The sequence below is a fragment of the Mauremys reevesii genome, linkage group 22, assembly GCF_016161935.1.
Source record: "Mauremys reevesii isolate NIE-2019 linkage group 22, ASM1616193v1, whole genome shotgun sequence".
Classification (NCBI taxonomy): Eukaryota; Metazoa; Chordata; order Testudines; family Geoemydidae; genus Mauremys; species Mauremys reevesii.
Window position 1 is genome coordinate 4463008 of NC_052644.1, and position 20215 is coordinate 4483222.

The 20215-nt window shown below is 58.5% G+C and overlaps 1 protein-coding gene and 1 long non-coding RNA gene across 3 annotated transcripts in view; one reads left to right on the forward strand and one right to left on the reverse strand.

Moving 5' to 3' along the window:
• The window catches only part of LOC120388682, a 3439-nt gene extending 2081 nt beyond the window's left edge, over positions 1–1358 (forward strand). For both annotated transcript variants that reach the window (XR_005590629.1, XR_005590630.1), the window contains exons 2-3: positions 384–544; positions 1227–1358. This is a non-coding gene — a long non-coding RNA (uncharacterized LOC120388682). The remainder of the gene's footprint in view (positions 1–383; positions 545–1226) is intronic.
• On the reverse strand, positions 1181–18791 carry CAPNS1 (calpain small subunit 1). The gene is made up of 11 exons (XM_039510678.1): positions 18649–18791; positions 11554–11790; positions 7749–7782; positions 6613–6702; positions 5589–5646; positions 5023–5087; positions 4385–4453; positions 3612–3690; positions 3390–3506; positions 2541–2599; positions 1181–2134 (listed from the first exon to the last, which is right to left on the reverse strand). The coding sequence occupies exons 2-11, from the start codon at positions 11745–11747 to the stop codon at positions 2108–2110; spliced, it is 792 nt and encodes a 263-aa protein (XP_039366612.1). The 5' UTR covers positions 11748–11790; positions 18649–18791; the 3' UTR covers positions 1181–2107.
• Positions 18792–20215: the final 1424 nt, after the last annotated feature.

The window sequence follows — 20215 nt, forward strand, 5'->3', positions numbered from 1 at the left end:
CTCCTGGGTCCCAGTCTGCCACCCTAGCCACCGGGCCAGGGGTTCTCAAACTGGGGGACGTGACCCCTCAGGGGGTGGCAAGGTTATTACATGGGGGGGGGGTCGCCAGCTGTCAGCCTCCACCCCCAACTCCGCTTTGCCTCCAGCATTTATAATGGTGTTAAATATATAAACAAGTGTTTTTAATTTATAAGGGGGGGTCGCACTCAGGGGCTTGCTGTGTGAAAGGGGTCCCCAGTACAAAAGTTTGAGAACCACTGGACTAGGCCATGCTGCATCTGGGGAGAGACGGGACCATCTCCCCCTCCCCCCGTTACCTGTAGCGCTATCCCTGCTCGTTATCTGGCACCTTCCCCCCACCTCCAATGAGGAATGTTTTCCAGAGCTCCTTCCCCAGGGCCTCACTCAACCACCAATGAAATGCTGCCATCTCTGGGGTGGAACGTGACGGCCGTTCTGTACGAGGTTCCCACACCGAATAGCCCATCTCCCGTTCAGGCCGGGATGCGAGAAGGGCAGAGACAGGCAGTTGACACCGTAACAAGTGAGTCTGGAACCAGAGTAAGAGCTCAGGGCGCTGGGATCAGATTCTGATCTCAGTTAACACCAGCTGAAACCTGCTGCAAGTCCTTCGATGGATTTACAGATGGGGGGGTGTTTACATTGGGACCCATTTATTTTTCCATTGACCCTTCTGCGACCAAACATCCCACTGATTAAATCCCAGTTTGGATGATTCTGCGTCCCTAAAATTTTCCCCTTTGGACACCAACCTGGGACTCAGCAAAACCCGGGTTGAAATCCTCGCTCCTTCTGAGTAAGCTTGGGAAAGTCACTGCAGCTCCATGCCTCAGTTTCCCCACCTGTGCATGGGGAGGGTAGCATTGGCCTACCTCGGGAGGCTAAGCACATTAAAGAACGCAAGGTGCTCAGACAAAGGGGCCCACCCAAGCACCACAGTAAGGCCGGTTAAGCTGTTGCGTACTGTTAAAAACAGCCGCCGCATTCCACCCCAGAGGCAGCTGCATTGCAATGACCTAAACTGCCAGTGCTTCAGGGGAGAGGGGGAAAGGCACGAATTATGAAAACAGTGACAGCTCCTAGACAGGGGGTTGGCAGGGAGCATACGTTTAGCTGGAACGCAGCGCAGGGGCGGAAAAGAGACGCATCCGAGCTCTGGTGACATGTTATTATAGAACTTTATTATCATTTCTATTGAGCTTTAGAAAACACGGTGGGCGTCGGTGAGAGAGACAGCTGGTACATTCCACGGCAAACCCCCAACAGCCCGGGCATCCCTCCTGCCTTCGAAAATGCCACCACCGAGCGGGGCAGCCCCGGATTTGCATACGCCCCAGCTAGGCGGCGGCCTCACCCGATGCCCTTGGGGGCAGGGGGCACTTGCTGTCCATCAGATGCCTCCCTGGCTTGGGTGGTCTGCGGGGATCGAACCCAGCACCTCCGGACCTAAAAAAGCACAAGCCTCTACCGCAGCAGCCTGAAAAAAATCGCTATACGTGACCTAGCCACTAAAGGAAGACAGAGAGCCAGGTGGGCTGCCATGTGTCTGCCACAGCCAAAAGCTTTTCCACCTGCCCCCGCCCGGCCTCTCTAGGGCCTGGGCGGAGAAACTGCATGCAGGGAAGGAACTGGCCTGGTCGGCTCCCATTCAGCCGAGCAAATTCCAGCCAGGGAGGGAGCCGGAATCCGGAAATTAAAATCCGCCGGCGCGTGGGGAGGGGTAAATAGCTCCACTGATTGCTGCGTTTGGCTTCGTTTCTGCCCCCTCCCGCCGGAGCTGGGAGATCCTTGGGGCCCGAAGAGGGACCAATGAAGCGTGGATCACATGGCAGCAAACATACCTCGAAATCGGAAGCCGTTTTATGCCCCCCCCGCCCGCCCGCCAAGCGACCCGGAGGAGAGCCAGCGAAGGTGGGGGATGGAGAGCAGGGGACATCTGGTCTTCCAGGGAGCGGGGAGGGTTGGGAATCCAAAAGCAAAGAGAAGGGCGGGTCGCAGCTGGCGTGGAGAGGCCCAGGTCGCAGCACGGAGCCCGGAGAGGCCAGGGCGCGCTCCGGGCCGTCGGTCCAGGCTGGCACGCAGGCTCTTAGGAATACATGGTGAGCTGCAGCCACTGCGGGGCAGAGTGGAAGAGTGGTCAGTTAGAGAGCGAAATACAGACCACCCAGCGGCGGGACAGGATTGGCCCCTGTTTTTAAGGTGGGGTGGGGAGGGGGCGTTCCCCATGGACCTCAATGGGGTGTGAGTGCAGGGCTGGGGGAGGGGCCATTCCCCATGGACCCCAATAGGATACTCCAGCTTTGCTGGGGCTGCGGCCGCTCCTCACGCTGCTGGAAAGGTCCCTGACCCTGCCCGCCCCCCCAAGGAGTGGCCTGCGGAAGCCGGGCTGGACCCACTAACTCAGGAGTTCCCGGCCAGCCCTGCGGGGCGGGGAAGGGAGGCAGGAACCACATCGGGGTTGCTTGCTAGACAGCAGGAAAGAAAAGGCCGGGGGGCAGCCAGCCTCCCGCCTCACTCACCTCCTGGATGGTCACCCGGATCTGCCCATCCCCATCCTTATCCAGAGACTTGAAGGCACCTGTAGGAGGAGAGAGGAGAGGGGGTAGGGCGGCCTCATGGTTAACACACTGGGCCGGGACTCAGGAGATCTCGGTTATCTGTGAGCCCTAGGGGGTGGGGGGGAGGTGATACTCCTGCCTCTCTCTCCCTCCCCCCTTGTCTATCTCGGCTGCCTAAATCTGGGGCAGGGACCGTCTCTCAGCATGTGCCTGCAGCACCCAGCACAACAGGAACCACCCCGATCTCTAACATCTGCTCATGGAGATAGAACCCAGGAGTCCTGGCTCCCAGCGCGCCCCCCAACCCCTGCTCTAATCATTAGCCCCCACTCCCCTCCTAGAGCTGGGGCTAGAACCCAAGAGTCCTGACCTCCATCCCTGTGCTCTGATCACTAACGCCCCCCCCTTTCCACGCAAATGCCGGTGACCCGCCCACTTGAAGTCACAACCCACAGGTCCAGGACCAGGGGGTTCCCATGAACTGGTTAGGATTAACCTCTCGGTTTCTGGCTGGAGCGCCCAGTCACTGACAGAAATCCAGTTCACCAGAGGCCAGGGCAGAGGGGTTGGGATGAGAGAGAAACCAGCTCAGGAGGCATCATCCACCATTGCGGGGGGGGGGGGGGTTTGGATTATTTCTTGCATTCGCATAACGGGCCAGGCGCTGTCCACGCATGGAGAAAAACCCAGATGGGAGGGGCCCGGCTCACACTAGAGGCGGGGTTGGGGGAGTGGTCAGAGGGGAGGGGGGGGCAGAGGACTCCAGAACCCTCCCCCCACATCCCCAGGGCCGACCCGCAGGCCACTTACGAAACATGGCGTCCAGGCGAACCAGGCAGCTGATGAAGTTGTCGAAGTCCATGTGGCCGTTCTCGTCCGAGTACCTGCGCACGATCATCTGGTACAGCTGCTCGTTCAGCCGGAAGCCTGGGGGGAGGGGAGGAGAGACAGTCACTCCCCGTCCACCTGAGACAGCCCTTGTGGGTCCCCCCCCCGCCCACCCGCCAATCCCACCCCTCAGCGGCTCCTTACCCGCCGCCTCGAAGGCGCCTGGCAGCTCGCTGCTCCCGATGGTGCCGGATCGGTCCGTGTCGAACTGTTTGTAGACACACTGCGGGGGGGGAAGGGGGGGACAAGTTGGTTACGCGATAAGAGAGTTCCCCCCCAGCACAAACACACAGCCGCAGACTGAGCCTGGGCAGGGAGGGGGACCACAGGCAGAGAGATGGCAGACATGGGCGAGGGGGGAAGGGACAGAAGCCGAGATCCTCCCCCCCCCCACCCGAGAATGGCAGAGTAGGGGAGGGAAATAAGAAACCACCACCCCACCGCTCAAGTGGCACATGGGGGGCAGGAGGGATATGAGAGAGACGTCCCCCACTAAAATGGCAGCCCCTCCCTAGAATGCTGGGTGACGGACGGAGTGTGTGGGAGGGGGACATCACGGGCAACGCAGCCCCTTAACTCTGCCCCCAAGGAGGGGACTGTTTGGATCCCAGCTGTCTCTATCCTCACCCGAGATTCACAGCTGCTCCCCTGCCGGACACCCCTGGTACCTCTGGCAGGTAGGCAGGGGAGCGGCGCTGGGAATTCTGGGTACCCAGAAGGCAATGCAGCAGCAAGGCCCCCCCACGGCTGAAAGTGACACATGTCAATTCCAGCCGGGAAGGCTCCTTGGAGTCCAGCGCCCAGACTGGGAGCCCCAAGGTCTCTCGTTCCCCCTCCTGTCCCCACGCCCGGAGGGGGGGGGTACAATCGGGTCTCAGCCACGCGCGATAGCCGCCCCCCTCCCCCCACCTCTCTACCTGCCACTTCTTGACGTTTCCCCACAAATACTTGAACTCCTCGAAGCCCAGCTTCCCGGTCGTGTCGCTCTGACGCGCTCGAGGTCAAGGAACAAAGACGTCGGCCAAAGCCACCCGGGGCCCCGCCAAGCCGCAGGGAGGGGATCCGGCAGCACAGGGGCCTTCAACGTGGGTGGAAACGGCCCCCCGAGACTCTCACCTGTGCAGGGGATCTCCCCAGCCAGCGTGGAGCTGGGCATACGGGCCCCAGCACAGGGTGCGGATCGGGGGCATGGCCAGAGCGCACTGCCCTGTGGCTATGCCGGGCCCATGGGGGGCAGATCGGGGGCGTGGCCAGAGCGCACTGCCCTGTGGCTATGCCGGGCCCATGGGGGGCAGATCGGGGGCGTGGCCAGAGCGCACTGCCCTGTGGCTATTCTCTGCCCCCCAGAGCCTATAGGGGGTGAAGTGTGAGTTAGGGCAGCCTGGAGACTGATAGCAGGGGCTGGGCAGGGCCTAGAATATAGGGAGAGCAAAGGGGGCTTAAAGCCCCCCACCGCCCATCCCTGCCCCAGGCACAGGGGGCGCGGGAGCTGTGAATCAGGCCCTGGTATCTTTAAAGGCTCCTGGGCTCAGACGTCAGTTTGGGGGGAGGATACATCCATGACGGCCACCATGCTGCGACAGGTGTCAATCCCAAACCCGTCCGTCTTCAGGTCGGGATCTGGAAGGCAAGAGAGCAGGTTCGAGCAATTTCAGATGACGCAGGAGGCGTAACTACGACAGGGCTCCAGGCCCCGGAGCTCTGCACGGCCTCGACGCTACTGCCTCTGGGGTGCGGAGTCCAGTGCCAGGCGTCTCAGTGCCATGGAGATACCAGAAGTTCAGCATCGTCCCCCATTGCTCAGAGAGGGCAGCCGGCTAGCTCAGCCACCAGATATGGGCTGGAAGCAGGAAGCTCTGGCCTGTGTTATACAGGTCAGGTGAGATGATCACAAAACTCTCTTAAAACCGATGAATCTAGGAAACTAAAGCATGGACAGCAGCTCACCCGAGCCAGCCAGGAAAGGAACCCAGGAGTCCTGGCATTGCCTAGGTCCCCTGTAGCCTCAGGAGGGACAGTTACCGAGCACCACAGGACAGGCAGCCCGGACCTTTTAACCATTTCGTAAATTAATCAACCGATGCAGGATTTGATTTAAAACGGACCGCGGGCCCCACTTACGTCTGGTCACCACCTTGTTGAGAATGTTCATCAGCTCGGAGGCGCTCACTTCCATATCCTGCCGCAAAGCACAGAGACAAGGGGGACGTCACACCAGGCTGGAGTAACGCTCACCCTGCCTGGTCTCTCTGGAGCACCTCGACCCGCAGGGAGCCACCTCCCGGCTGCTCCTGGATGGAGGCGGCTGCCTCCTTGGACACATTCCTCACCCCATAACTAGGGCCCTACCAAGTTCACAGTCCACTTTGGTCGATTTCAGCGTCAGAGGATTTTAAAAATTGTAAATTTCATCACTGCAGCTATTTCAATCTGAAATTTCAGGGTGTTGTAATTGTAGGAGTACACACACACTGTGTGTGTGTGTGTGTGTGTGTGTGTGTGTGTGTGTGTGTGTGTGTGTGTGTGTGTGTGTGTGTGTGTGTGTGTGTGTGTGTGTGTGTGTGTGTGTGTGTGTGTGTGTGTGTGTGTGTGTGTGTGTGTAACAGCCATTGATCTCCAGCTGCTCAGCTCTGAAGGCAGCGCAGAAGTAAGGGTGACACCACCACACACTCCAAAAATAACCTTGTGACCCCCCCTGCAACTCCCTTTTGGGTCAGGAGTCCCAATCTGAGAAACGCTGGCCTCCCCCGTGACAGCTGTATAGTATAGGGTAAAAGCACACAAAAGACCAGATTTCACGGGGGCAGACGAGATTTCACGGTCCGTGATGCATTTTTCACGTCCGTGAATTTGGTAGGGCCCTACCCACAACCCACTGCAGTCCCATGCTGCAAAGGATTCTGGGCAGGGCTATCTACAGAGAGGAAAGGTCACAGGGCACCCAGAGGCCTTTGCTTCCGGGGCCTGATTTGCAAAGCAGTTGTGAATTGGCTGGGGATCAGGCCCAAGGAGTCTCAGATTCAGAGCCCCCCTAAAATAAAAAGCAGAGGGCCTCGGTGAAAATTTTGGCCCGGGGGATGCCCTCAGGGCTGGGCCGGGGACCCTTTCTGATGGACGCAAAGAGAGAGGACGGCAAAATACTTACATCTCCGGCCAGCTGCGTGAAGAGGCGTCGAAACTGGCGTACTTCCTCGCTCTCGTTAGCTTCCACGTTGGAGAAGTGGCTGCGAGGGGGCTGGGGGGGGCAGAAAGAAACGGAAAGTTACAAAATATAAATAGCCAGAGTGCTTTAAACGTAGATCCATGTCTCTACACTGACCCAAAGGGTCACCCACCGGCAGGTGCAGATTCCTTAGCAAAAAACGTTTAAGCATCTGAAACGGAGACCTCGTCCAAGAGGAGGGGATATCTGGGAACCCAGCTCTTGTCTGGATAGACAAGGAAAGCCGGAGACTTTCAGCTCATTGCAAGGTGGGTTTGGATATTTTATAAGCAGGTTGGGGTGGATCGTTAGCAGAAAGTGTTGTCTCCCAAGGGTGCCCTGAATTAAATAGGGCTGGACAGTGACAACCCCCAAAGGCCAGATACTCAGATGGCATAAATCAGGAACAAGACAGGCTTCCCGGTGGGGTAAATAGGCGTCACGCCATTGGCGTCAGATCCCCAGCTGGTGTAAATGGGCGTCACTCCATTGGCGTCAGATCCCCAGCTGGTGTAAATGGGCGTCACTCCATTGGAGTCAGTGAGGCCAGAGCCTCAGCCAGGGCACACCAGCATTACTCCACTGACTTCAAGAGAACCAGTTTACACCACTAGAGGAGACTCTGGCTCAAGGAGAGACAATCCCAATTAATAAAAGCCACTTTCCCCTCCCTTTTCCAGTCAGTGAGATTTTCTTTGCAGGGCACGATCCAGTTCTCCAGCCATCCAGTGTCCTCCAGGACAAACAGGAAAAGGAGACCTGAATTTCTAATGTACGACACGCCACCTTGGGCTGTCTTTGTGCTCCATAAACAAGCAGCCAAGGACGTGAGGCCCATTTACTTCTCTTTGCAAATCACTTTGAAAACCAAACCAAACCGCAGAGCACTCGGTCGTGGGCAGACGCCTGCATTCACGCGGCTTATCCCCACCAGGGCAACGGGGCTCCGTGCCAGAGAACCCTCCCCCACATGTCTGGCTACAAACTCGGCATGCCCAGGGCCCTTGTTAATGTCTGACAGGAGTCGTTAGAACCAGCGCAGGCAGGGCTAGGACAGGAGAGCTGTCATCAGGACTTACCGGTGGCTCCGGATTATACTGAGCTGCTGCTTCGCTGTGACACGGAGGGGGAAAGAAAGAGGAAACAATTACGAAGGGTCTTTTACAAACACACAAGTCCATCTGGTAAAGTTATTATATATTTGCATTATGGCAGCACCAGCTGAGATCAGGGCCCCGCCGCGCCGGGCGATGTGCAGACCCCGACCGAGACCAGGGCCCCGTCGGGCCGGGCGCTGCACAGAACCTGACTGAGTCAGTACCTGCTCTCAAGAGTTATTATCCCCGTTTTACAGATGGGGATACTGAGGCCCAGAGAGATGCGGTGATTTGCCCAAGATCACACAGGGAGCCCAGTGGCGGAGCCAGGCACTGAATCCAGATCCCCCGAGTCCCAGTCCAGTTCCTTAATATTTAACGTATTTAATATTTCAAGTGCTATAGAAGAGAGGTGGCTGAGGCAAAAGCATCCCGGAAGTGAAGATATGGCTGTTGTCAAGTGAAACGATGCACGTGAAAGGTGTAACAGGAGCCACCTTTTAGTTGTGTGTCTGTACAGCGCCTGGCACCACGGGGTCTTGGCCCACTCTTGGGGTTCCTAGGGTGCCACCATAATACATGTAAGAGCACCTCCCTGCTATTCAGAGGGGGAAACTGAGGCACAGAGCTACCTCCAGGCTCTCACAGAGACAACAGCAGAGCTGGGAACAGAACTTAGGGTTCCTCTCTCCCAGCCCAGTGTTCTAGCCACTAGACCACACCGCCTCCCCTACACACAATACATGGCATAATAAACTGCAGAACCACTTTCTAATTTAGGGTAGATCCCTGTATAAACAGCTGCCACATCTCACCCTCAGAGGTGGCTGCACTTCAGTGCTGGGTGAGGGATCCCTGTATACACAGCTGCCACGCTCCACCCCCAAAGATGGCTGCATTTCAGTGCTGGGTGAGGGATCGTTGTATAAACAGCTGCCACACCTCACTCCCAGAGGCAGCTGCATTTCAGTGCTGGGTGAGGGATCCCTGCATATATGGTTTGCCAGGTGCTTGGGGATCTTATGTATGGAACGCGCTGGGGGAATATCAGTGATGAGAGAAGAGCCCAGCATCAGGGGAAGAACCGAGGCAGGGACAGAGGAAACAGGGACTCTCCCCTGCGCTCGTCTAGGGGCACGGGCAGGGCTGTCCTGGGGCCTGTGCCTCTAGCTAGTTCCCCCTATGTGGGCAAACCAGTCTGATGGAAAACCAAAGCAAGGCGGAGCCGCCCAGCCTGCCCTAATCCCCAGCCCTCCCCCCGCAATCAACAGGCCAGGGCACCGCATTCAAAGCAACACCTCCTAGCCAGGGAGAATCCACTACCCCCAAGAGGCCACGGGATTCTGGGGTTGAAGCCCGACCAGTAAGGGCATGGGTCACCGCCTGCCCTGTAACTCTGGGTGCCTTCAATGCCCTGGCTTTACCCAGCCTGCAGGCTGAAACCAGGACCCCTCCAGCCCTGAAATCGCCCTGGAGGGACCAGCCCCTCTCACTGGGCCCCCACCGAGAAAGCAACAGGTCCTCTGCCTCTCCTCCATCCCATCAGGCAGACACTCGACAGAGCCCGATCAGCGGCTGGTGATTTGGAGATGAAAGCCAAGCCAGTTGATTCACAAAGGCCCGTGGGTCAAGTGATGCCAAGTAACAAGGAGAAAGGCCGAGACGGGAATTAAAGGGAAAACGAGCATCTCAGAGACTCGCACCTGAACGAGCAAGACACAGTCTTTGTTCAAGACGCCTCCACTCGCCCAGTCTCCTGTCCAGCTTTTCCAGCCAGGCTCTAGGTCAGAGATCAAAATGCTCAGTTCCTTTGTCTCGGCCTGCCAGCACCTCGCCCAGCCAGGTGAACCCCCAAATACCACACGCTCCTCTGGTGCCTCAGCGCCAACAGATCCCAGAAAGATCTGGGATACGTTCCCAGAGAGTAGTTATCAGCGATTCACAGTCGTGCTGGAAGGGCATAACGAGTGGGGATCAGTCCTGGGTCTGGTTCTGTTCAATATCTTCATCAGTGATTTAGATAACGGCAGAGCGAGGACACTTCTAAAGTTTGCAGGTGACACCAAGCTGGGAGGGGTTGCAAGTGCTTTGGAGGAGAGGGTTAAGATCCAGAATGATCTGGACAAACTGGAGAGATGCTCTGAAGTAAATAGGATGAAATTCAACAAGGACAAATGCAAAGTGCTCCACTTAGGAAGGACTATGGGAAATGATGGCGTAGGAAGGAGTTCTGCGGAAAGGAGTCTGGGGGTCAGAGCCTGAGCAGACCAAAGAAAGCAAAGATCATTCTGGGCTGTATTAGCAGGCGTGTTGCAAGCAAGACACGAGAAGTCATTCTTCCGCTCTACTCTGCGCTGAGTAGGCCTCTGCTGGAGTATTGTGTCCAGTTCTGGGTGCCGCATTTCGGGAAAGATGCGGAGAAACTGGAGCAAGTCCAGAGGAGAGCGTGAACACGCATGCAACCAATAAACGGGCCCCTACGGCAAACCACAATATCGGCCGGGACACAGGCAGCCTCTTTAGGAGCTGGCTAGGGAGCCTTTCACCCGCAGGTTCACCGGTTCGAATCTGGCCTGGCTGAAAATTGTTACACTCCCTACCCTGGATAATGAATTTGGGAGGTCTCAGTCCATTTCCTAGCAAAATCTATGCCCCTGGCACATAATCCACTACCCTACCCGGCCACTCAGCAGCCACCAGGGCTGACCTCTCCTCTCCTCTCCCCCTCTAAAGCGGGTCCCTCTGGGTCGGGGCAGGGCACAGCAGCTGGGGATGACAGATTGACCCAGCCGCTGGCCTGCTGGGTGACTTCCTGGGCCTCAGTTTCCCTATCTATAAAATGGGGATCGTGACATGTAAAAGGTTGTTATAAAGAGGACGGTGATTCTTCACATCCATTGGAGGCAAGGACAAGAAGGAATTGGCTTAACTGGCGGGAAGGAAGATTTAGGTGAGGTATTAGGAAAAACTTTCTAACTCTCAGGGGAGTTCGGCTCTGGAACAGGTGATCAAGGGAGGTTGTGGGATCCCCACTGTTGGAGGTTTTTAAGAACAGGCTGGAAAAACCCTTCTCAGGCATGGTCTAGGTTTACCTGGCCCTGCCTCAGTGCAGGGGAGGGGGGGGAAGAGGTGTGGTCTAGGTGATCTCTCGAGGTCCCTTCCAGTCCGACATCTCCGTGATTCTGCCCTCCCTAATGCAGCGCTTTGAGAGCTGCAGATGAAAAACGCTAGACAAGGGCGAAGTATTATTATCCCCATGCTACTCCGCATACTGCGCCCGCCCTGCAGAGCCAGCCATTTAAGCCAGCACCTTCGCCCAGCAGACAGAACAACATCAATTAAGGAGCCTGTCTGGGGTTTCTTCTCCCACTATTGGAGACTGGCACAATCAAACTCATCCCGCTGTCCTTGATCCAAAGGCACTCCCCCCGATCTCGGTCACTGTGTGTCTGGGCAGCGCCTGGCCTGAAAAGGCCCCGGATCTCAGTCACTGTGTGTCTGGGCAGCGCCTGGTGCGACGGGGCCCCGATCTCGGTCACTGTGTGTCTGGGCAGCGCCTGGTGCGACGGGGCCCCGGTCTCTGTCACTGTGTGTCTGGGCAGTGCCCAGTGCAACGGGGCCCTGATCTCGGTCACTGTGTGTCTGGGCAGCGCCCGGCCTGACGGGGCCCTGATCTCGGTCACTGAGTGTCTGGGCAGCGCCTGGCGCGACGGGGCCCCGGTCTCGGTCATGGAGCCCTGGCGTTAGCACAATACCAGTAACAACGACGACGAGACTATGTACGAACCTGATGGCATTGATCACTCCTCCAATGATGCCCATGGCTCCGCCGCCGCCTCCCCCACCTCCAGCCCGTCCTGCTCCACCGCCGCCACTCAGGAATCCTCCGATCACGTTCCCGATGTTCCCCCCGAAGCCCCCACCTCCACCGCCGCCGCCTCCTCCCCCTCCTCCTCCTAGGAAGTTCTTGACCAGGAACATCGGGGCGGTTTCCTAGCCGGAGAAAGACCTGCGAAAAGATGGGCTGGAAAAAAAACAGACAAAGGGCTGGTCAGTTTCACTCCCCCTCAACCCACCAGCTGGTCAGTTTCACTCCTCCTCAACCCACCCCTGGTTCTGCAATGGCCTTGGTCCACAAAGCACGGCCACCCCTTTCCCCTTGGGGAGACGACGTCTCTCTCAGGCAGGTTTTCAGCACAGTCCCTTTGCTCAGCAGTAACTGCCCCCTCCACTCCACACACGGTGTTTGCTCAGGATACCTCACAGCAGAAGCTGCTCATAGGTGGGCACGCAGGATGCCCTGGGAAGCGGCTGGCACAAGCGGCTGGTTAGTTAGGCACACTCCCGGACAACGTCCGGGCCCAAACCTGCAGGAGACCCTCTAGCTCCTGGAGGGGTAGGGCCCCAGCACCTGGCAGGATCTGGATCGGGTGTTGCCAAAACAGGGAATCAAACTGGAGAGTAACCCCTGGAATCTGGTGCCATGTTTTTGCAGATAGACAGCATGCTGGGAGGGGAGCCAGGACTCCTGCGTTCTAATCTCAGCTCTGGAAGGGGAGCATGTGGGGGGGGCTGGAGGCCAGGCTTCTCACATTCTATTCCAAGTTGTGGGAGAGGAGCAGGGACTAGTGGTTAGAGCGGGGAGGACAGGGGCTAGGAGCCAGGACTCCTGGGTTCTAACCCCAGCTCTGGAAGACGAGCATGGGGGCTGGGAGCCAGGACGCTCACATTCCATTCCCAGCTCTGGGAGGGGAGTGGTGTCTAGTGGTTAGAGCAGCAGAGTTGTGAGCCAGGACTCCTGGGTTCTAGCCCCAGCTCTGAAAACACTTCAAAGTCCCCAACTTTGAGAAAAACCTTTCCACTGTCAGGCTGACACAGACAACGCCTGAGACGCAATGAACCCCAACCAACCCACCGCACAGAAACAAAACAAGCAAGAAAGAGGGGAAATTTAAAAAAAAACCCAGCAAAATAAAACCCCAAATCTCTACCCCAGGCAGGATTTTTTTTCCCCAATAAAAGGCAAACATGGCAGAGACTCTATGAAATCCACAGGGGATTTTGCTAGTGGAAAAAGCCCAGATACAATGGTGATGGGCAACAATACAAATGACAGAACTCTGGAATCTCTCTTGCTGTACATCCGTACTGAGCTCTGGGAGAGGAACGCAGTCAGCTCAGAGAGGACTAATGTGTGGGTCGTGGGGCAGGGGCAGGACTCCTGGGTTCTATCCCCAGTTCTGGCAGTGGGATACAGTCTAACACAGAGCCCTGCAACCTGACCTGAACCCGACAGGACCAACTACAAGTGTTGGGCACAGTTTTCCCACCTGACGCAGACCCCTCACTCCACACGACGCCAATAGCAGGCAGTAGATGGCCGGGCCGGGACACGCAGCCGCCGCTGTGCCAACCCCACAGGCAGGAGGTGCCTGTGGCACGGCCACAGGTTTGGGGAGAAGGGTTGGGTCAGAAAATGACTCGATCGGCTCAGGTTTGGGTCTGGGGCGGACTTAAAAATTAAGCACAAGCAGCCCCTAGTCTAGAAGTTGGATTGGGAGAGACCGAAAGTCAGGCCTCCCCGCTCTGCCACTAACTTCCCATGTGATCTCGGGCCAGTCACGCCCTCTCCCGTGCCTCGGTTTCCCCCACTGTGAAGCAGGGAAAACACCCGCCATAAACACCTGGCAGGACCACCAGGGTTCATTTAAAATCTGGCCGGTGCTGCCGAGGGACACAAAAGAACTTTGTTTCGTTAGCGACTGTTTTCCCTCTTCTCTTTTCAGCGGGCGAAATCACCAGCCAGTTTCAGCGGACTGGGGAGCTCTTTGGACGATTTAATGCCGGCGCTGCAGGAATAGCGGCGCCCAGACGATGCAAATCAGAGAACACTGGGGCATTGTCTACACCTACGGGGCATTTATAAGCGGGGGGGGGGGAGAAGAAAGGTGATTGGGCTAAACTGGCCCCATCTCAGCTGCCCACAAAACGCATCTGACTTGCCCCAGGGCAGTCGGGGAGAACAAGCCGGAGTCTATCCCGCTTTATGCGCGAGATGCAGGATCCTCAGCTGAGCCGTGTCCCCAGCAAAGACCCAGCTGATACCCGTGGCTTGATTTGCAAGTCAAACCGATTTGACTGGGCCTCAGTAGGGTCTCTGCCAAGACAGCTTTAGCACGCGACACCCCGAGGCCAGTCTAGCTCACAGGACAAGCCGGGTACGATAGTAAAAGTTTTATGGACTCAGCTACCCACCTTTCTCTCCGTTTAATCGAGTGCGGTGGGGGAATGAAACAGGAGTCCTGCCTGCCAGCACTCCTCTGCTCTAACCACCAGACCCCACTCCCCTCCCAGAGTTGGGAACAGAACCCAGGAGTCCTGGCTCCCAGCCTTGCTGTTCTAACCACTAAAACCCACTCCCCTTCCACCTGTAAAGAGAACCCAGGAGTCCTGCCTCCCAGGCCCCCCCCCGCTCTAACCACTAAACCCCACTCCCCTCCCCTCCCATAACTGGGAACAGAACCCAGGGGTCCTGCCTCCCAGCCTTGCTGTTCTAACCACTAAACCCCACTCCCCTTCCACCTGTAAAGAGAACCCAGGAGTCCTGGCTCCCAGCCTTGCTGTTCTAACCACTAAAACCCACTCCCCTTCCACCTGTAAAGAGAACCCAGAAGTCCTGGCTCCCAGCCTTGCTGTTCTAACCACTAAACCCCACTCCCCTTCCACCTGTAAAGAGAACCCAGGAGTCCTGGCTCCCAGCCTTGCTGTTCTAACCACTAAACCCCACTCCCCTTCCACCTGTAAAGAGAACCCAGGGGTCCTGCCTCCCAGCCTTGCTGTTCTAACCACTAAACCCCACTCCCCTTCCACCTGTAAAGAGAACCCATGAGTCCTGGCTCCCAGCCCCCCTGCTCTCACCACCAGACCCCACTGCCTGCCCTCTGCACCTGAGACCCCTGAACAGAACCCAGGAGCTACGAGGCCTCGCCTCATCCTCCAGGCCGCGCAAAAGCGAGTAGAGCGCCCCAGAGCCGGAACTGCAGCAGCCCGGGGGCAGGAAAGCCGGGTGCGGGCATCAGCTGGGGAAAGGAGCAGATGCTAGAGCCGCGGGAGGCCTCTGGGCACCAGGCCAGAAGCCTGGGGGAAGAGAGAGACAATGGGGCGTTGTCTCCATGGGAGCAGCCAGGGTGCGAGGCCAAGCCGGGTCCACAGGCTCCAGCCAGCTGCGGGGACAGGTGAGGGGTGGAGGGCAGCGACCCAGCACCGGCCTGCAAGAAGCCTTGTCAGGCCCAGGGCTGTGCAAGCCACTCGCCACCCCGTCTGCTGGAGCGGGGATTAATGGGGGACATGAGCCAACGGGAAGAGATCCCCTCCCCGCTGGGTCAGAGGAGACACACAAACACCCACGGTCCCTGTGGGGGAGAGGAATCCAGTGTAAAGGAGAAGAAAGACCCCCAGCGTAAAGGGGGTCAAGAGATCCCTGTGGGGAAAGGAATCCACTGCAAAGAGGAAGCAGGAGATTCCCCAAAATCCAGGTGGAAGGGAAGAAAACCAGCGTAAAGAAATCTCCCCCGGAGAAGGATCCCAGGAGGAGGGATGGTGGTGGGGTGATCCAGCGTAAAGAGGTGGACGTTGTCCCCGGGGGGGAGGAATCCAGTGGGGTGGCGGGAGAAGGGGAAGAGAGAATCTAGTCCTAAGAGTCTCCCCTAGAGCAGGGGTTCCCAATCAGGGGTACGCTTATGTCACGGAGTGCGGGGGAGTCAGGGCCCTGCACCCCCAGCTTCCTGCGATTCACAGTAACTCTCAGCCAGCCAGTAAAGCAGAAGGTTTATTTAGACGACAGGACACGCAGGGGCTCCCAATCAGGGGTACGCATACCCCTGGGGTTACGCAGAGGTCTTCCTAGGGGTCCATCCACGCCGCCTCGTTTTACAACAGGCTGCACAATAAGCACTAGCGAGGTCAGAACAAACTAAAATCTCATACAGCCAAGGACTCGCGTAGGCTGCTCTACAGACGACCCACCGAAATGGAAGTGCAACACTGATATTCCGACGGATTTCTTTTGGGAAGGCTCTGGTCACAATGAGAAAGTCAGCCATTCCTCGGGGCTAGCGTGCTGGGACATGCTGGCCTTTTGAGGTCTGGTTTGGCAAGCAAGTCGGTCTGAAGCGAGGTGCAGTTTGGGGGCACGCGAGACTTGGGACAATCGCCTGGACAGGTAGAGAGTCGCTGCCCTAGAGATCCCAGGGGAGGAATCCAAAGAAAGCGGAAAGTTGGAGGTGCAAAGGGACGGAGTGGGAGGGAGGTTAGACGAGCCCAGCAGAGGAGAGAAAGGGCCCCAGCGTAGGAGTGGAGGGTAGATTTCAAGGGATCTAATGGGGCAAAGGGGTTACCAGATAGGGATTTAGACTCTTGCTGTGGAGGGAGGAACCCAGAAGGACACATCTCCAGGGAAGGGAGAAGGATAGAGAGGATGGAGGAGGGAAGAATTTGAGCCCCATGGGGATCCAATGTGTGAAGAGCTGAAATCTCCAGGGAAGAAAAGAGGGGATCAGAGACCCCCAAGGGGAAGGGCAGGGATCCAGTGTGGGGGGATTCAAAAGGGAATCCTGGGGAAGAAAAGGGGACCCAGTGTGCATGGGGGCAGGAGGGGATCCCCCAGGGGAAGGGAGGGGATCCCATGTACATGGGGAATCAGAAGGGCATCCCCAGTGGAAAAAGGGGAGGGGATCCAAAGCACATGGGGAATCTCCAGGGAAGAAAGAAGAAGGAATCCAATGCACATGGGGGATCAGAAGGGGGATCCCCATAGGAAGGGAGGTTATACAGTGTGCAGAAAACAGGAGGCAATCCCGGGGGGAAGGGGAGGCGATCCAGTGCTCAGGGAGGAGAAGGTGATCCTGGAAGAAGGGAGGGGATCCAGTGCATAGTGATCAGGAGAGGATCCCAGGAAAGAGGGATCCAGTGTGGGGGATCCCAGGGGGATGGGGAGAGGATCCAGTGCTCAGAGAGCAGAAGGGATCCCTGGGGGAGGGAGGGAATCCCCGAGAGGAGGGGAGGAAATCAGAAGGTAATTCCCAGAGGAAAGGGAGGGGAATCTCGGGGGGCAGGAGGGGATTCCAGGGGGCCAGAGAGGATGGGAGGGGATCTAGAGGGCAGGGGATCCAGTGCACGGGGATCAAAAGGGGACCCCAGGGGAAAGAGAGGGGATCAGAAGGCGATTCCCAGGGGAAAGGAAGGGGATCCAGTGCACGGGGATCAGAAGGGGACCCCAGGGGAAAGAGAGAGGATCAGAAGGCGATTCCCGGGGGAAAGGGAGGGGATCCAGTGCACGGGGATCAGAAGGGGATCCCAGGGGAAAGGGAGGGGATCAGAAGGCGATTCCCAGGGGAAAGGAAGGGGATCCAGTGCACAGGGATCAAAAGGCGATTCCCGGGGGAAAGGAAGGGGATCCAGTGCATGGGGATCAGAAGGCGATTCCCAGGGGAAAGAGATGGGATCCAGTGCACGGGGATCAGAAGGCGACCCCAGGGGAAAGAGAGGGGATCAGAAGGCGATTCCCGGGGGAAAGGGAGGGGATCCAGTGCACGGGGATCAGAAGGGGATCCCAGGGGAAAGGGAGGGGATCAGAAGGCGATTCCCGGGGGAAAGGAAGGGGATCCAGTGCACGGGGATCAAAAGGCGATTCCCGGGGGAAAGGAAGGGGATCCAGTGCATGGGGATCAGAAGGCGATTCCCAGGGGAAAGAGATGGGATCCAGTGCATGGGGATCAGAAGGCGATTCCCGGGGGAAAGGAAGGGGATCCAGTGCACGGGGATCAGAAGGCGATTCCTGGGGGAAAGGAAGGGGATCCAGTGCACGGGGATCAGAAGGCGATTCCCGGGGGAAAGGAAGGGGATCCAGTGCACGGGGATCAGAAGGCGATTCCCGGGGGAAAGAAAGGGGATCCAGTGCACGGGGATCAGAAGGCGATTCCCGGGGGAAAGGAAGGGGATCCAGTGCACGGGGATCAGAAGGCGATTCCCGGGGGAAAGAAAGGGGATCCAGTGCACGGGGATCAAAAGGGGATCCCAGGGGAAAGAGAGGGGATCAGAAGGCGATTCCCAGGGGAAAGGAAGGAGATCCAGTGCACGGGGATCAGAAGGGGACCCCAGGGGAAAGAGAGGGGATCAGAAGGCGATTCCCGGGGGAAAGAGAGGGGATCAGAAGGCGATTCCCGGGGGAAAGAGAGGGGATCAGAAGGCGATTCCCGGGGGAAAGGGAGGGGATCCAGTGCACGGGGATCAGAAGGCGATTCCCGGGGGAAAGGGAGGGGATCCAGTGCACGGGGATCAGAAGGCGATTCCCGGGGGAAAGAGAGGGGATCAGAAGGCGATTCCCGGGGGAAAGGGAGGGGATCCAGTGCACGGGGATCAGAAGGCGATTCCCGGGGGAAAGAGAGGGGATCAGAAGGCGATTCCCGGGGGAAAGAGAGGGGATCCAGTGCACGGGGATCAGAAGGCGATTCCCGGGGGAAAGGGAGGGGATCCAGTGCACGGGGATCAGAAGGCGATTCCCGGGGGAAAGGGAGGGGATCCAGTGCACGGGGATCAGAAGGCGATTCCCGGGGGAAAGAGAGGGGATCAGAAGGCGATTCCCGGGGGAAAGGGAGGGGATCCAGTGCACGGGGATCAGAAGGGGATCCCAGGGGAAAGGGAGGGGATCCCGGGGGCCGGAGGGGATCCGGTGCACGAGCGGCCCACAGCCCCGGGGATCTGGGGCAGCGGAAGCCAGGGAGAGGAGGGCAGGCCGGGGGGCGGCTGTGGAGGGATCCGCTGGGGGAAGGAGCCGGGGACCCAGCGGGAGCCGGGGTGGCGCCCCGGGTGCCCCCAGCCCTACCTGCGGGAGGCGATGCGGGGCTCCGGGCTCTGCCTGCAGCGGGCCTGTGTTAGCGGCCGGGACGGGACTGCGGGACCCACCACGCCCGAGCGAGTCACTGCGGCGGGGCGGGCCCTAGAGCCGCAGCTAGAGGCGCCTCCCTGATCCACCCGGGCCCTAGTGCCACCCACATGGCGGAGATAGAACCCAGGAGTCCTGGCTCCCAGCCCCCCTGCCCCCCCGCTCTACCCACTAGCCCCCACTCCCCTCCCAGGGCTGGGGAAAGAACCCAGGAGTCCCGGCTCCCCGCCCCCCTGCTCTACCCACTAGCCCCCACTCCCCTCCCAGGGCTGGGGAAAGAACCCAGGAGTCCTGGCTCCCAGCCCCCCTGCTCTACCCACTAGCCCCCACTCCCCTCCCAGGGCTGGGGAAAGAACCCAGGAGTCCTGGCTCCCAGCCCCCCCTGCTCTACCCACTGGCCCCACTCCCCTCCCAGGGCTGGGGAAAGAACCCAGGAGTCCTGGCTCCCAGCCCCCCTGCTCTACCCACTAGCCCCACTCCCCTCCCAGGGCTGGGGAAAGAACCCAGGAGTCCTGGCTCCCAGCCCCCCTGCTCTACCCACTAGCCCCCACTCGCCTCCCAGGGCTGGGGAAAGAACCCAGGAGTCCTGGCTCCCAGCCCCCCCTGCTCTACCCACTAGATCCCACTCCCCTCCCAGGGCTGGGGAAAGAACCCAGGAGTCCTGGCTCCCCGCCCCCTGCTCTAACCACTAGACCCCACTCCCCTCCCAGGGCTGGGGATAGAACCCAGGAGTCCCGGCTCCCCGCCCCCTCCCCCCCAGTCTAACCACTAGACCCCACTCCCCTCCCAGGGCTGGGGAAAGAACCCAGGAGTCCTCGCTTAATTCAGTGTAACTATTGTTAGGGTGGATAGATGCCCAAAGCTAAACGTACCCCATGCAGGGCTCCAACCCACAACCCCAGAGAAAGACCCACCTGCCCCCACAGCAGAATTAGCCACTCTGGGTGGGGTAACTCAGGACTTGGGGGTTCTGTTCCCATGAACAGTGGGATGGAGTTCCAGGGGGTCAGGATGCCTGGGTTCTCCTCCCCGCTTGGGAAGAGGAGCGGGATCTCCTGGTTAGGGCAGGGCAGAGCTGGGAAGCAAGATTACTGGGGCCCAATTCTCAGCTCAGGGAGGGGAGTGAAGTCGAATGGTTAGGTTATTACTGGTATTAGGGTAACACCTATGAGCCCCATTTCTGGACAAGGATGTCCCCGACCCCCGACCCCCACCCCCACCCCCGTGAGGCACTCCACAGCAGTGCCCAGGGGGGTCAGGACTTTGAGAGCTGAGTTCCCTGCAGACTGATCCACATGTAAGCCATTGAGGCTCTGCACGTAAGCCATTGAGGCTCTGCACGGGCATAGGCGTGCACAGGATTGAGGCCCTTGGGCGGGAGGGTAGACCCATGACACATGGACAATATCACCCACGCTCAGTGCTTATGTGCCTGGGCAGCCTGGCTGCTCAGCACCGGGGACAGATTCTGATCCTGGAGTGACTCTGGATTGGCCCAGATGTAAAC